This window comes from Oncorhynchus nerka, linkage group LG27 (assembly GCF_034236695.1).
Source record: "Oncorhynchus nerka isolate Pitt River linkage group LG27, Oner_Uvic_2.0, whole genome shotgun sequence".
Lineage (NCBI taxonomy): Eukaryota > Metazoa > Chordata > Actinopteri > Salmoniformes > Salmonidae > Oncorhynchus > Oncorhynchus nerka.
The window spans coordinates 34151199-34166792 of NC_088422.1; the positions used below are offsets into that span (position 1 = coordinate 34151199).

The 15594-nt window shown below is 40.8% G+C and overlaps 1 protein-coding gene across 1 annotated transcript in view; it reads left to right on the forward strand.

Annotated features, from left to right (window-relative positions):
- The window catches only part of LOC115111645 (ankyrin-1-like), a 75963-nt gene that overhangs the window by 27992 nt on the left and 32377 nt on the right, over positions 1 to 15594 (forward strand). The window contains exons 24-31 of the mRNA XM_065011588.1: positions 7880 to 7976; positions 8177 to 8255; positions 8409 to 8524; positions 12548 to 12772; positions 12927 to 13081; positions 13234 to 13445; positions 14848 to 15052; positions 15433 to 15529. Coding sequence (XP_064867660.1) covers positions 7880 to 7976; positions 8177 to 8255; positions 8409 to 8524; positions 12548 to 12772; positions 12927 to 13081; positions 13234 to 13445; positions 14848 to 15052; positions 15433 to 15529 — 1186 coding nt within the window. The remainder of the gene's footprint in view (positions 1 to 7879; positions 7977 to 8176; positions 8256 to 8408; positions 8525 to 12547; positions 12773 to 12926; positions 13082 to 13233; positions 13446 to 14847; positions 15053 to 15432; positions 15530 to 15594) is intronic.

Consider the following 15594-nt stretch of genomic DNA (forward strand, 5'->3'; position numbering starts at 1 on the left):
CAACATCCAATATGTTACTGTACTGTATCAACATTCCAAAATGTTACTGTACTGTATCAACATTTCAAGATGTTACTGTACTGTATCAACATTTCAAGATGTTACTGTACTGTATCAACATCCCAAGATGTTACTGTATCAACATTCCAAGATGTTACAGTACTGTATCAACATTACAAGATGTTACTGTATCAACATTCCAAGATGTTACTGTACTGTATCAACATTCTAAGAGGTTACTGTATCAACATTCCAATTGGTTACTTTATCAACATCCCAATATGTTACTGTATCAACATCCAAGATGTTACTGTATCAACATCCAAGATGTTACTGTACTGTATCAACATCCCAAGATGTTACTGTATCAACATTCCAAGATGTTACTGTATCAACATTCCAAGATGTTACAGTACTGTATCAACATTCCAAGATGTTACTGTACTGTATCAACATTCCAAGATGGTACTGTATCAACATCCCAATATGTTACTGTATCAACATCCAAGATGTTACTGTATCAACATCCAAGATGGTACTGTATCAACATCCAAATATGTTACTCTATCAACATCCCAAGATGTTACTGTATCAACATCCCAAGATGTTACTGTATCAATATCCAAGATGTTACTGTGTCAACATCCAAGATGTTACTGTATCAACATCCAAGATGTTACTGTATCAACATCCAAGATGTTACTGTATCAACATTTCAAGATGTTACTGTACTGTATCAACATTTCAAGATGTTACTGTACTGTATCAACATCCCAAGATGTTACTGTATCAACATTCCAAGATGTTACAGTACTGTATCAACATTACAAGATGTTACTGTATCAACATTCCAAGATGTTACTGTACTGTATCAACATTCAAGATGTTACTGTATCAACATTCCAAGATGGTACTTTATCAACATCCCAATATGTTACTGTATCAACATCCAAGATGTTACTGTATCAACATCCAAGATGGTACTGTATCAACATCTCAAGATGTTACTGTATCAACATTCCAAGATGGTACTGTATCAACATTCCAAGATGTTACAGTACTGTATCAACATTCCAAGATGGTACTTTATCAACATCCCAATATGTTACTGTATCAACATCCAAGATGTTACTGTATCAACATCCAAGATGGTACTGTATCAACATCCAAATATGTTACTGTATCAACATCCCAAGATGTTACTGTATCAACATTCCAAGATGTTACTGTATCAACATTCCAAGACTACTATCAACATCCAAGATGTTACTGTATCAACATTCCAAGATGTTACTGTATCAACATTCCAAGATGTTACTGTACTGTATCAACATCCAAGATGTTACTGTATCAACATTCCAAGATGGTACTGTATCAACATCCCAATGTTACTGTTCAACATCCAAGATGTTACTGTATCAACATCCAAGATGTTACTTACTGTATCAACATTCCAAGATGTTACTGTACTGTATCAACATTCCAAGATGTTACTGTATCAACATCCAAGATGTTACTGTATCAACATTCCGAGATGTTACTGTACTGTATCAACATTCCAAGATGTTACTGTATCAACATTCCAAGATGTTACTGTACTGTATCAACATTCCAAGATGTTACTGTACTGTATCAACATCCCAAGATGTTACTGTATCAACATTCCAAGATGTTACAGTACTGTATCAACATTACAAGATGTTACTGTATCAACATTCCAAGATGTTACTGTACTGTATCAACATTCTAAGAGGTTACTGTGTCAACATCCAAGATGTTACTGTATCAACATTCCAAGATGGTACTGTATTAACATCCAAGATGTTACTGTACTGTATCAACATTTCAAGATGTTACTCTACTGTATCAACATTCCAAGATGTTACTGTACTGTATCAACATCCCAAGATGTTACTGTATCAACATTCCAAGATGTTACAGTACTGTATCAACATTCCAAGATGTTACTGTATCAACATTCCAAGATGTTACTGTACTGTATCAACATTCCAAGATGGTACTGTATCAACATCCCAATATGTTACTGTATCAACATCCAAGATGTTACTGTATCAACATCCAAGATGGTACTGTATCAACATTCCAAGATGGTACTGTATCAACATCCAATATGTTACTGTACTGTATCAACATTCCAAGATGGTACTGTATCAACATCCCAAGATGTTACTGTATCAACATCCAAGATGTTACTGTATCAACATCCAAGATGTTACTGTATCAACATCCCAAGATGTTACTGTACTGTATCAACATCCAAGATGTTACTGTATCAACATTCCAAGATGGTACTGTATCAACATCCAAGATGTTACTGTATCAACATTCCAAGATGGTACTGTATCAACATCCAAGATGTTACTGTAGCAACATTCCAAGATGGTACTGTATCAACATCCAAGATGTTACTGTATCAACATTCCAAGATGGTACTGTATCAACATCCAAATGACTGTATCAACATTCCAAGATGGTACTGTATCAACATCCAAGATGTTACTGTATCAACATTCCAAGATGGTACTGTATCAACATCCAAGATGTTACTGTATCAACATTCCAAGATGGTACTGTATCAACATCCAAGATGTTACTGTGTCAACATCCAAGATGTTACTGTATCAACATTCCAAGATGTTACTGTACTGTATCAACGTCCAAGATGTTACTGTATCAACATTCCAAGATGGTACTGTATCAACATCCAATATGTTACTGTACTGTATCAACATTCCAAAATGTTACTGTACTGTATCAACATTTCAAGATGTTACTGTACTGTATCAACATTTCAAGATGTTACTGTACTGTATCAACATCCCAAGATGTTACTGTATCAACATTCCAAGATGTTACAGTACTGTATCAACATTACAAGATGTTACTGTATCAACATTCCAAGATGTTACTGTACTGTATCAACATTCTAAGAGGTTACTGTATCAACATTCCAATATGGTACTTTATCAACATCCCAATATGTTACTGTATCAACATCCAAGATGTTACTGTATCAACATCCAAGATGGTACTGTATCAACATCCCAAGATGTTACTGTATCAACATTCCAAGATGGTACTGTATCAACATTCCAAGATGTTACAGTACTGTATCAACATTCCAAGATGTTACTGTACTGTATCAATATTCCAAGATGGTACTTTATCAACATCCCAATATGTTACTGTATCAACATCCAAGATGTTACTGTATCAACATCCAAGATGGTACTGTATCAACATCCAAATATGTTACTCTATCAACATCCCAAGATGTTACTGTATCAACATCCCAAGATGTTACTGTATCGATATCCAAGATGTTACTGTGTCAACATCCAAGATGTTACTGTATCAACATCCAAGATGTTACTGTATCAACATTCCAAGATGTTACTGTACTGTATCAACATCCAAGATGTTACTGTATCAACATTCCAAGATGTTACTGTACTGTATCAACATTTCAAGATGTTAGATGTTACTGTATCAACATCCAAGATGTTACTGTATCAACATTCCAAGATGTTACAGTACTGTATCAACATTACAAGATGTTACTGTATCAACATTCCAAGATGTTACTGTACTGTATCAACATTCTAAGAGGTTACTGTATCAACATTCCAATATGGTACTTTATCAACATCCCAATATGTTACTGTATCAACATCCAAGATGTTACTGTATCAACATCCAAGATGGTACTGTATCAACATCTCAAGATGTTACTGTATCAACATTCCAAGATGGTACTGTATCAACATTCCAAGATGTTACAGTACTGTATCAACATTCCAAGATGGTACTTTATCAACATCCCAATATGTTACTGTATCAACATCCAAGATGTTACTGTATCAACATCCAAGATGGTACTGTATCAACATCCAAATATGTTACTCTATCAACATCCCAAGATGTTACTGTATCAACATCCCAAGATGTTACTGTATCAATATCCAAGATGTTACTGTGTCAACATCCAAGATGTTACTGTATCAACATCCAAGATGTTACTGTATCAACATTCCAAGATGTTACTGTACTGTATCAACATCCAAGATGTTACTGTATCAACATTCCAAGATGGTACTGTATCAACATCCCAAAATGTTACTGTATCAACATCCAAGATGTTACTGAAACAACATCCAAGATGTTACTGTACTGTATCAACATTCCAAGATGTTACTGTACTGTATCAACATTCTAAGATGGTACTGTATCAACATCCAAGAGGTTACTGTATCAACATTCCGAGATGTTACTGTACTGTATCAACGTCCAAGATGTTACTGTATCAACATTCCAAGATGTTACTGTACTGTATCAACATTCTAAGATGGTACTGTATCAACATTCCAAGATGTTACTGTATCAACATTCCGAGATGTTACTGTACTGTATCAACGTCCAAGATGTTACTGTATCAACATTCCAAGATGGTACTGTACTGTATCAACATTCTAAGAGGTTACTGTATCAACATCCAAGATGTTACTGTATCAACATTCCAAGATGGTACTGTATCAACATCCAATATGTTACTGTACTGTATCAACATTTCAAGATGTTACTGTACTGTATCAACATTCCAAGATGTTACTGTACTGTATCAACATCCCAAGATGTTACTGTATCAACATTCCAAGATGTTACAGTACTGTATCAACATTCCAAGATGTTACTGTATCAACATTCCAAGATGTTACTGTACTGTATCAACATTCCAAGATGGTACTGTATCAACATTCCAATATGGTACTTTATCAACATTCCAAGATGGTACTTTATCAACATCCCAATATGTTACTGTATCAACATTCCAAGATGTTACTGTATCAACATTCCAAGATGTTACTGTACTGTATCAATATTCCAAGATGGTACTTTATCAACATCCCAAGATGTTACTGTATCAATACCCAAGATGTTACTGTAGCAACATCCAAGATGTTACTGTATCAACATCCCAATATGTTACTGTACTGTATCAACATCCAAGATGTTACTGTATCAACATTCCAAGATGGTACTGTATCAACATCCAAGATGTTACTGTATCAACATTCCAAGATGGTACTGTATCAACATCCAAGATGTTACTGTAGCAACATTCCAAGATGGTACTGTATCAACATCCAAGATGTTACTGTAGCAACATTCCAAGATGGTACTGTATCAACATCCAACATGTTACTGTATCAACATTCCAAGATGGTACTGTATCAACATCCAAGATGTTACTGTATCAACATTCCAAGATGGTACTGTATCAACATCCAAGATGTTACTGTAGCAACATTCCAAGATGGTACTGTATCAACATCCAAGATGTTACTCTATCAACATCCAAGATGTTACTGTATCAACATTCCAAGATGTTATTGTATCAACATCCCAATATGTTACTCTATCAACATCCCAAGATGGTACTGAATCAACATCCAAGATGGTACTGTATCACCATCCAAGATGTTACTGTATTAACATTCCAAGGTGTTATTGTATCAACATTCCAAGATGTTACTGTACTGTATCAACATTCCAATATGTTGATGGTGTTATCTGGCTGTTGCTGTCTTGTTGTTGTGATGTGTTTATCAATGTTCCTCCATTGTGACCCACTACATCCGCTGTCATTTGTATAGTCTGTTTCTGTAGTGTTTAAAGACGTGTGTTTGCAGTGGTGTCCATATAGTGTGAGACAATGAGAACAAGTTTTGCACAAAAGTCTTCAAAGTCCCACGGGTGTTTTATCAACCAGTAAAGGTCAAAGTGTAACTGTTACAACACCTCGACTATGATGTCAGAGGAAGTCACACCCTTATATTTTTAGCTCCCTGATAATTTAACTGACAGATTGTCACCGTTGGTCTAAAATTAGAAAGTAGCTTATTTGCTGTCTTAAAGACACAGATCACTTACTCAAAGTATGGAACATAAAGGCATGTTCCTCTCACACACACATACACATACTTTACACTTCCGATGTTCACAACATCTGACGCATACCCACTCTGTGGCAACACAGGAGTGGAGGTGAGTTGACTCATTTTAAACCTGTGGAAACATCACTGGTTATTTCGACCTCACCATTGATTTGGCTCTGGACCACATCCAGGCACCCACTCAAACACTCACTGAAAACAACCCTAACACCTCTCGTGCTGATACAGACACAAGCACATGCATTAACGGAACAATTGCGTTTGGCGGGGGAGACTTCTCTCCAGTTAGCTCAGGATTTGAGGGGGTAAGTAACTATAACCTGCCACTTCCTGGAATAAACTTAGATGGGTAGAGGGACACAGATGAGAGAACATAATAAAGTGAAAATAGATGGTTTTGAGTGATGAGTGCTTTGGTGTGTCTGCCATGCCAGTCTATTGTGTGTGGTGAAGTACATACTGTACATAGTATATGTATTTTTATGTACTCTGTGGGATTTTTTTTATACAAGAATGTCCCTCAGAGAGCACTCCCAGGGGGAGAGAAAAAAAACTCTCAACCCTGTTTAAATCCATTTAATCCAGCCAGATTAGGTCCATGTTGATGTGGACATGGCTGTCCCAATGGACATGGACATGGCTGTCCCAATGGACATGGACATGGCTGTCCCAATGGACATGGACATGGCTGTCCCAATGGACATGGACAGGGCTGTCCCAATGGACATGGCTGTCCCAATGGACATGGACATGGCTGTCCCAATGGACATGGACATGGCTGTCCCAATGGACATGGACATGGCTGTCCCAATGGACATGGACATGGCTGTCCCAGTGGACATGGACATGGCTGTTGTGACATTGTCCTGTTTTAGACTCAGTTGGTGTTGGGCCATTGGAACTGTCCAGATGTTAGGAAAGTCTGGGATATTTTACTGTAAATACCCAATACTGTATGCTGTGCTCCAAATATTCAACTACCGGGAATAGTTTATGGATGAAGAGTATTTCAACAGATCACATTTGAGATGAATATTGAACATAGTGCAAGAACCCCCATCTGTTTTCTATCTTTCTCCACTTTGCTCCATCTGCCTTCGAGTCTCTGTGATCGTGGCTTCACTAAATCTCTTCCCATTGACAAGCATTAACACGTGCACACCAGTTAACCCCAATCACCAACCCTGATATAAATCCTAGGTTCTATTTACTATACTCATTCATTCTATGCTTTCTGACTGACTCACATGCTGCAGATTTATTTTTGATCTCTCTCACTCTGTCACTCCTCTGACTACTGCTCTCTCTCTCTCTCTCTCTCTCTGACTGCTGATCACTCAAAATTGCACCTTCTGACCACTGCTTGCCTCTCGGGCCGCGGGACACCAGTTGCCCATCTCTCTCTCTCTATTTACTATCTCTCTCTCTCATCTCAGATTTCTCTCTCTCTCTCTGTCACTCCTCTGACCACTGTTCTCTCTCTCTCTCTCTCTGTCACTCCTCTGACCACTGCTTTCTCTCTCTCTCTCTCTCTCTCTCTCTCTCTCTCTCTCTCTCTCTCTCTCTCTCTCTGTCACTCCTCTGACCACTGCTCTCTCTCTCTCTCTCTCTCTCTCTCTCTCTCTACTGTCACTCCTCTGACTACTGCTCTCTCTCTCTCTCTCTCTCTCTCTCTCTCTCTCTGTCACTCCTCTGAGCACTGTTCTCTCTCTCTCTCTCTCTCTCTCTCTCTCTCTACTGTCACTCCTCTGACTACTGATCTCTCTCTCTCTCTCTCTCTGTCACTCCTCTGAACACTGTTCTCTCTCTCTCTCTGTCACTCCTCTGACCACTGGTCTCTCTCTGTCACTCCTCTGACCACTGTCTGTTCTCTCTCTCTCTGGCCCTGCTGTTGTTGTCTGAAGGGGAAGAGCTTTTGGGGACGGAAGGAGCCAGGTACATGAAGATGGATGACTTAAAGGACCATGATGACGATTTCCTGTCACCCAAGAAATCTATGGAGTACGAGAAAGGGCTGGTCACTGTGTAGGGTTGGCTGGGGTAGGGGATGGGGTGGATGGAGGGGGTTAGAGGGGGCTGATGGGGGGGAGGTATGCAATGGTAAAGAACAGGGAATGGTTGGATTAGAGCAGTATTGGGATGTGTGGAGTGGAATAAGAATATTCCATTTATTGACTGTGTTCTGCTCTTCTCTCCAATAGTAACTACTCGCCTGCCATTCCCAGGATCCCTTGTGTATCCCCAGAGACGGTCATCCTGAAGGAGCATGACATGGAGCAGGTACACAACAGACGGGTTATGTTCTGTCCTAACGAGGGGGTGTCATTATAGTTGCTATATCATTGCTGAACATGTGTGTATCTAAACCTGTGGAGAGTGAGTAGAAAAGTGAAAATGTAAAATGCTACAATGAGCCATTCTCCTGTCTTTTAGGTACACACTCCAATGCCATTACAAAAAGATTATGATGATGACTCCCTGATCCCCAGCAGTCCAGCTACAGAGACCTCTGACAACGTCAGTCCTGTGGCCAGCCCAATACACACAGGGTCAGTACACACAGCAATGTGTGTGTCCGTCCTCCCCTGCTTGTAGCCCTACACTGGCAAATGCCTTATGTTGTCCATAAATAATATCCAAGAGTAGGGTTGCAAAGCTGCGAGTAATTTACTAAAGTTATCGGAATCTTCAGTAATTTTGGTAATTAACAGAAAATCTATGGCAAACTATCGTAACTTTGGGAATTTATACACTACATTATACACTACATGACCAAAGCTACGTGGACTATAATAGCTATAATAGCCTCCACTCTTCTGGGAAGGCTTGACACGAGATTTTGGAACATTGCTGTGGGCAGTGATGTTGGGTGATTAGGCCTGGCTCGCAGTCGACTTTCCAATTCATCCCAAAGGTGTTCAAAGGGGTTGAGGTCAGAGCTCTGTGCAGGCCAACCAAATTCTACCACACCGATCTCGACAAACCATTTCTGTATGGACCTCACTTTAGGCACAGGATTGTTTCAGCATTGTCATGCTGAAACAGGAAAGGGCCTTCCCCAAACTGTTGCCACAAAGTTGAAAGCACAGAATCATCTAGAATGTCATTGTATGCTATAGCATTAAGATTTCTCTTCACTGGAACTAAGGGGCATAGCCTGAACCATGAAAAACAGTCCCAGACCATTATTCCTCCTCCACCAAACATTACAGTTAGCACTATGCATTCAGGCAGGTAGCGTTCTCCTGGTAGCTGCCAAACCCAGATACGTCCGTGGGACGGCCAGATGGTGAAGCGTGATTCATCGTTCCAGAGAATGCGTTTCCACTGCTCCAGAGTCCAATGGAGGCGAGATTTACACCACTCCAGCTGACACATGGCATTGCGCATGGGGATCTTAGGCTTGAAACCCATTTCATGAAGCTCCCGACGAACAGTTATTGTGATGGCATTGCTTCCAGAGGCAGTTTGGAACTTGGTAGTGAGTGTTGCAACCGAGGATAGACAATTTTTTCACGCTATGCACATCAGCACTTGGCGGTCCATTTCTGTGAGCTTGTGTGGCCTACCACTTTGCGGCTGAGCCGTTGTTGCTCCTAGACGTTTCCACTACACAACAACAGCACTTACAGTTGACCGGGGCAGTTTTAGCAGGTCATACATTTGAAGAACTGAGTTGTGGGAAAGGTGGCATTCTATGACAGTGCCACGTTGAAAGTCACTGAGCTCTTCAGTAAGGGCATTGTAATCAATGTTTGTCTATGAAGATTGCATGACTTTGTGCTCGATTTCATACACCTGTCAGGAATTGGTGTGGCTTAAATATCCAAATCTACTAATTTGAAGGGGTGTCCACATACTTTTGTGTACTTGAATAACTTAAAACAATGTATTCATATGGTATACCTTTGGTAACACTTCATTTGGATAGTCCATCTGTAGATGCTCTACAGACTATTAGCAATTTCAACTAACCCTATCCCTAAACTTAACCCTTACCCTACCCTGACCTTTGCTCTTACCCTGACCCTTATTCTAAACATAACCCTAACAATAACCTTAGCAAGAAATTGCTTAAGAACAGATAGTGTGTTGCTGGTATGACCATCTATAGAGCATAGTTTGACCTTTTATATCGGTGTCCATATTGTCTATGATTTTCTAGTAGATAGACCAAATGGTTCAAGGGGAAATAGCCTATTTAATTATAAAAGTATCTAATCAGGCCTCCCGAGTGCATCACAGTGCTTGAGGCGTCACTACACATCCGGATTCGATCCCAGGCTGTCACGACCCGCCGTGACTGGGAGTCCCACAATTGGCCCAGCGTCGTCGGGGTTTGGGGAGGGTTTGGCCCAGCGTCGTCCGGGTTAGGGGAGGGTTTGGCCCAGCATCGTCCGGGTTAGGGGAGGGTTTGGCCGGTGGGGCTTTACTTGTCTCATTGTGGTCTAGACTTCGGTCGTCAGTTGAATGGTGTTTGCTCCAGCACAATGGTGCAGCTGGGTTCCGGGTTAAGCAGGCGGGTGTTAAGAAGAGCGGTTTAGCGGGTCATGTTTCGGAGGACACATGACTCGACCGACCGTCTCCCAAGCTCTCAAGATCAAAATTGGATTGCAATTGGATATCACGAATTTGGGGAGATAAAATACAACAAAAATAAATATATATATGTATTGTATCTAATCAACACTGGAATTGTTGTCTATAACCTCTGCAACTCGTTCAGCTATTGACTTTTTTCACAACTGCCACCAGTTTGATGCCAAAACATTGCAAAAAATACATATTGACATAGTAAAAAAAATATATATATATATATATATAGAAATCAATATTTCATACTTTAACCCCCATATTAAACATTGGTGTTTACTAAGTTGTTGGTATATATTTAGGATAATGGTTTACAGGTTTGTCATTGTATAAATAGTATACACAATACAAGTCAAGTTTGGACACACCTACTCATTCAAGTGTTTTTCTTTATTTTGACTATTTTCTACATCGTAGAATAATAGTGAAGACATCAAAACTATGAAATCACACATATGGAATCATGAAATAACCCAAAAAATGTTAAACCTATCAAAATATAGTTTATATTTGAGATTCTTCAAAGTAGCCACCCTTTGCCTGGATGACAGCTTTGCACACTCTTGCATTTTCTCAACCAGCTTCATGAGGTAGTCACCTGGAATGCGTTTAAATTAACAGGTGTGTCTTGTTAAAAGTTAATTTGTGGAATTTCTTACCGTCTTAATGCGTTTGAGCCAATCAGTCGTGTTGTGACAAGGTAGGGGTGGTATACAGAATATAGCCCTATTTGGTCAAATACCAAGTCCATATCATGGCAAGAACAGCTCAAATTAGTAAAGAGAAACGACAGTCCATCATTACTTTAAGACATGAAGGTCAATCAATCCAGAAAATGTCAAGAACTTTGAAAGTTCCTTCAAGTGCAGCCGCAAAAACCATCAAGCGCTATGATGAAACTGGCTCTCATGAGGACCGCCACAGGAAAGGAAGACTCAGAGTTACCTCTGCTGCAGAGGATAAGTTCATTAGAGTTACCAACCTCAGAAATTGCAGCACAAATAAATGCTTCACAGAGTTCAAGTAACAGACACATCTCAACATCAACTGTTCAGAGGAGACTGCATGAAACAGGCCTTTATGGTCAAATTGCTGCAAAGAAACCACTACTAAAAGGAAGCCAATAAGAAGAAGAGACTTGCTTTGGCCAAGAAACACGAGCAATGGACATTAGACCGGTGGAAATCTGTCCTTTGGTCTGATGAGTCCAAAATTTAGATTTTTGGTTCCAACAAAACCATTTATTTTCCAACTGGACAATGACCCAACGCACCTCCAGGCTGTGTAAGAGCTATTTGACCAAGAAGGAGAGTGATGGAGTGCTGCATCAGATGACCTGGCCTCCACAATCACCTGACCTCAACCCAATTGAGATGGTTTGGGATGAGTCGGACCGTAGAGTGAAGAAAAAGCAGCCAACAAGTGCTCAGCATGTGTGGGAACTCCTTCAAGACTGTTGGAAAATCATTGAAGCTGGCTGAGAGAATGTCAAGAGTGTGCAAAACTGTCATCAAGGCAAACGGTGGCTACTTTAAAGAATCTAAAATCGAAACTATATTTTGATGTGTGTTATGTGTTATTTACTAATGTTTACGTCTTCACTATTATTCTATTATTCTACATTGTAGAACATAGTAAAAATAAAGAACAACCCTTGAATGAGTAGGTGTGTCCAAACTTTTGACTGCTACTGTGTATTTTTTATCATCTTGTTTAATTATTTAATATATTTTACATAAGGCCACACAGAGGACCAGAGATAATTACAGACACCTGTGATAATATGAAGTACCCAAAAGGGCCACTAGATGTCTTATGATAGATTACATAAAATCCTTGAAATCTACCAAAATTCTGGTAATTTACTGGTAAATGTAGAATGTTTACAGTAATACACCCTCCCTTTGCAACCTTATCCAAGAGCGGAAATAGAAACATTGGTAAGCTGTCTAATGATGTGGGGACGCTTGTCTTGTCAGGTTCCTGGTGAGTTTCATGGTGGATGCTCGGGGCGGCTCGATGCGAGGCAGCAGACATAACGGCCTGCGTGTCATCATCCCTCCACGGACCTGTGCCGCCCCCACACGGATCACCTGTCGTCTGGTCAAGCCCCAGAAACTCACCACTCCTCCCCCCCTGGTGGAGGGAGAGGGCTTAGCCAGCCGTATCATATCACTGGGCCCAGCCAGCATGCAGTTCCTAGGGTGAGGACTAAACCTACACTGTAGAGTATTGAAGGGAGGACATTATGAGATCAGGAAAAAACATCTCATTCTAAAACTGTGTTCACCATTCGGTGAGGGTATCCACTAATTACATGATGAGCTTATTGTCTCTGTGGCTTTGTGTGTCTTTCAGGCCTGTGATCGTGGAGATCCCTCACTTTGCTGCTCTGGGTCGAGGGGACCGGGAGCTGGTGGTGCTGAGGAGTGAGAATGGCTCTGTCTGGAAGGAACACCGCAATCGCTATGGCGACGATGTGCTAGAGACTATCCTCAATGGGATGGATGAAGGTAGTCAAATGAGAAGTCCTACTAACTCAGTCAGACCTGATTACGGTCACTGATAACAGGCTGTTTGGTGTTCATCATTGCTTTCTTATCAGTACTGTAAGAGTAATACCCACTCTCATTGACCGCTACGGTCTGCTTGCTTATTCCTTTAGAGCTGGAGAGCCAGGAGGAGCTTGGGAAGAAGCGTATCCGACGAATCATCTCCACTGACTTCCCCCTCTACTTTGCTGTGGTGTCGCGCGTCCAGCAGGAGAGCGATCTGATTGGCCCAGAGGGGGGTCAGCTGACCAGTAAACTGGTACCGTTGGTCCAGGCTTCGTTCCCTGAGACAGCGGTCACCAAGCGAGTCCGCCTGGGCCTGCAGGTGAGATGGGAGGATGAGGAGGAAGAAGGAGGAGGAAGACAGTATCGTTAGTGCCTGCCTGTATCACCAAGAATGCTATATGCATGCTATGTGGATTTGGTTTGAATTTGATCAGCACCTTTAAAATAATTTTTGCCTTGCCAAGAGGTTGAACATTTGCATATTTGTGTCTTTTTTCTGTGTGCTACACACGAACACTGAGATGTACTATGTACATACACGTAGTACAGTCACTTGACTATGGGCATTTTAACCTTCAAGTTTATATGAGGCTGTTTTGAAAGTGCATCTTCGAGTCACCAATGTTTGCAAATGAGCATGCCAGTGTCCTAAAGCTTAATGCATCATTCACTACTGTGGTGACATTCAATAGCTATAGTCATGGTTAGACAATGCAGAGGGACTTTGTTGAAAGTGAGTGTTCTTTAGCAGCATGCCTGCTATGATCGGAGTGGAGAGTGGTTTGGATTTGGTTTCATACCTGTGTGTTGAGGGGTTTTAGCCCTTGCCATGGATACACCTCCATATTGGCCTACATAAGTAGCCTCATTTTTAGAGAGAAATATGTTACAGTGAACATGGCCCAGGATGCATTTCACGGTAAGGTTTAGACTTGTATTCGGCGCAAGTGACAAATCAAGTTTGATTTGATTTAATTCCACCATCCATGGACCTTCCTTCTCCCCTGCTGCTTTGGTGCATCCGCTGTGTTACCTGCAGCCTGTAGAACCTTATAGCCTCATAACCCGGTGATAGCTTTACTCTAGCAGATACGCTAACCTTCTCAAAGGCTGTACAAAGTGAGACAGTTAACTTGAATGTGTAGCGAGGGAGACCATTTATTTGATTTCATATTCATCACATGAAGCAAGTGAATGAGGAAATCTGTGCATGAATGCTTGAATTGTGAGATGTATTCTATACTTTGACTGGGTTAAACAACGTCTTTTTCTTTCAAATCTGTTTGCATTAATGTCTAAAGGTTTATGATTTTTTTTGTGAATATAGATTTTTAAATGTTAATATTTGTTTCACATTTTTACAATAAACACTGACAACAAAAAATAAACGCAAAGTGTCTTTTCAAATTGTTTGTATGTTTTGGTGTAGATTCAAATAGCATTTTGTTGACCATAGACTTCTCTCTCTTTCTCTTCATCCTTCATTTCTTCCATTTGATTTATTTACCTGTACATTGTCATCTGTTACATCATCACATACATCCTATTATCTCTACTGTCTTCTTTTCTCCTACTCTTTCGCTCTACATTGCTATCTGTCTGTCTACCTTTGTGTCAATTTCTCTCCCTCTTTCTCTCTGTGCCTTCCTCTCTGTCTTCTCCACACTCCTCCACCACATCGTTGTCTCTCCCTCCACACATCCTCTCCCCTCCAACCTCAGGCCCAACCAGTCCCAGACGAGCTGGTTGCCAAGCTGCTGGGTAACCAGGCAACCTTCAGCCCTGTGGTGACTGTGGAGCCACGGCGACGCAAGTTCCACCGGCCCATCGGCCTGTGCATCCCCCTACCCCCCTCCTGGAGAGAGAGCCCCCGGGACTCTGGGGAGGGGGACACCACCAGCCTGCGCCTGCTCTGCAGTGTCATCGGTACGCCAACACTTTCACACGCAAACCTGACTGAGGCCTTACAGTGGACTAATGGCACAGTGGAATAGTTTAATAGTTTCCCTCTATTTAGAGTCAACTTTGAGTTGGACCGCATGGTCACCTCATAGACAGAAGGAAATTCATTGAACATAGTGATTCAAAGTCTCTCAGCTGTGAGATGGGAAAATCCAGATTTATGTAGGTCTGCAAGCCAGAGAATATGCAATGCCATGGCTATAAACAGTAACTGTTGATTCTCTGCACCATAACAATGGGTGTCAGAGTGATATGGTGAAGTAAAATCTGCTTGCATGTTTAATATACCTTTTTCTCCTCATCCTTATATATTGGTGTAACTGATGTCTCTTCCTTCTCCCCAGGTGGCACAGCCCCAGCCCAGTGGGAGGACATCACAGGCACCACCAAGCTCATATATAGCAAAGACTGTGCCAACTTCACAACCAATGTGTCAGCACGGTAAGTATACAGCAGCAACTCAATCATTAGCATTCATGTTCATCAGACATTCAAGTTCACATCCT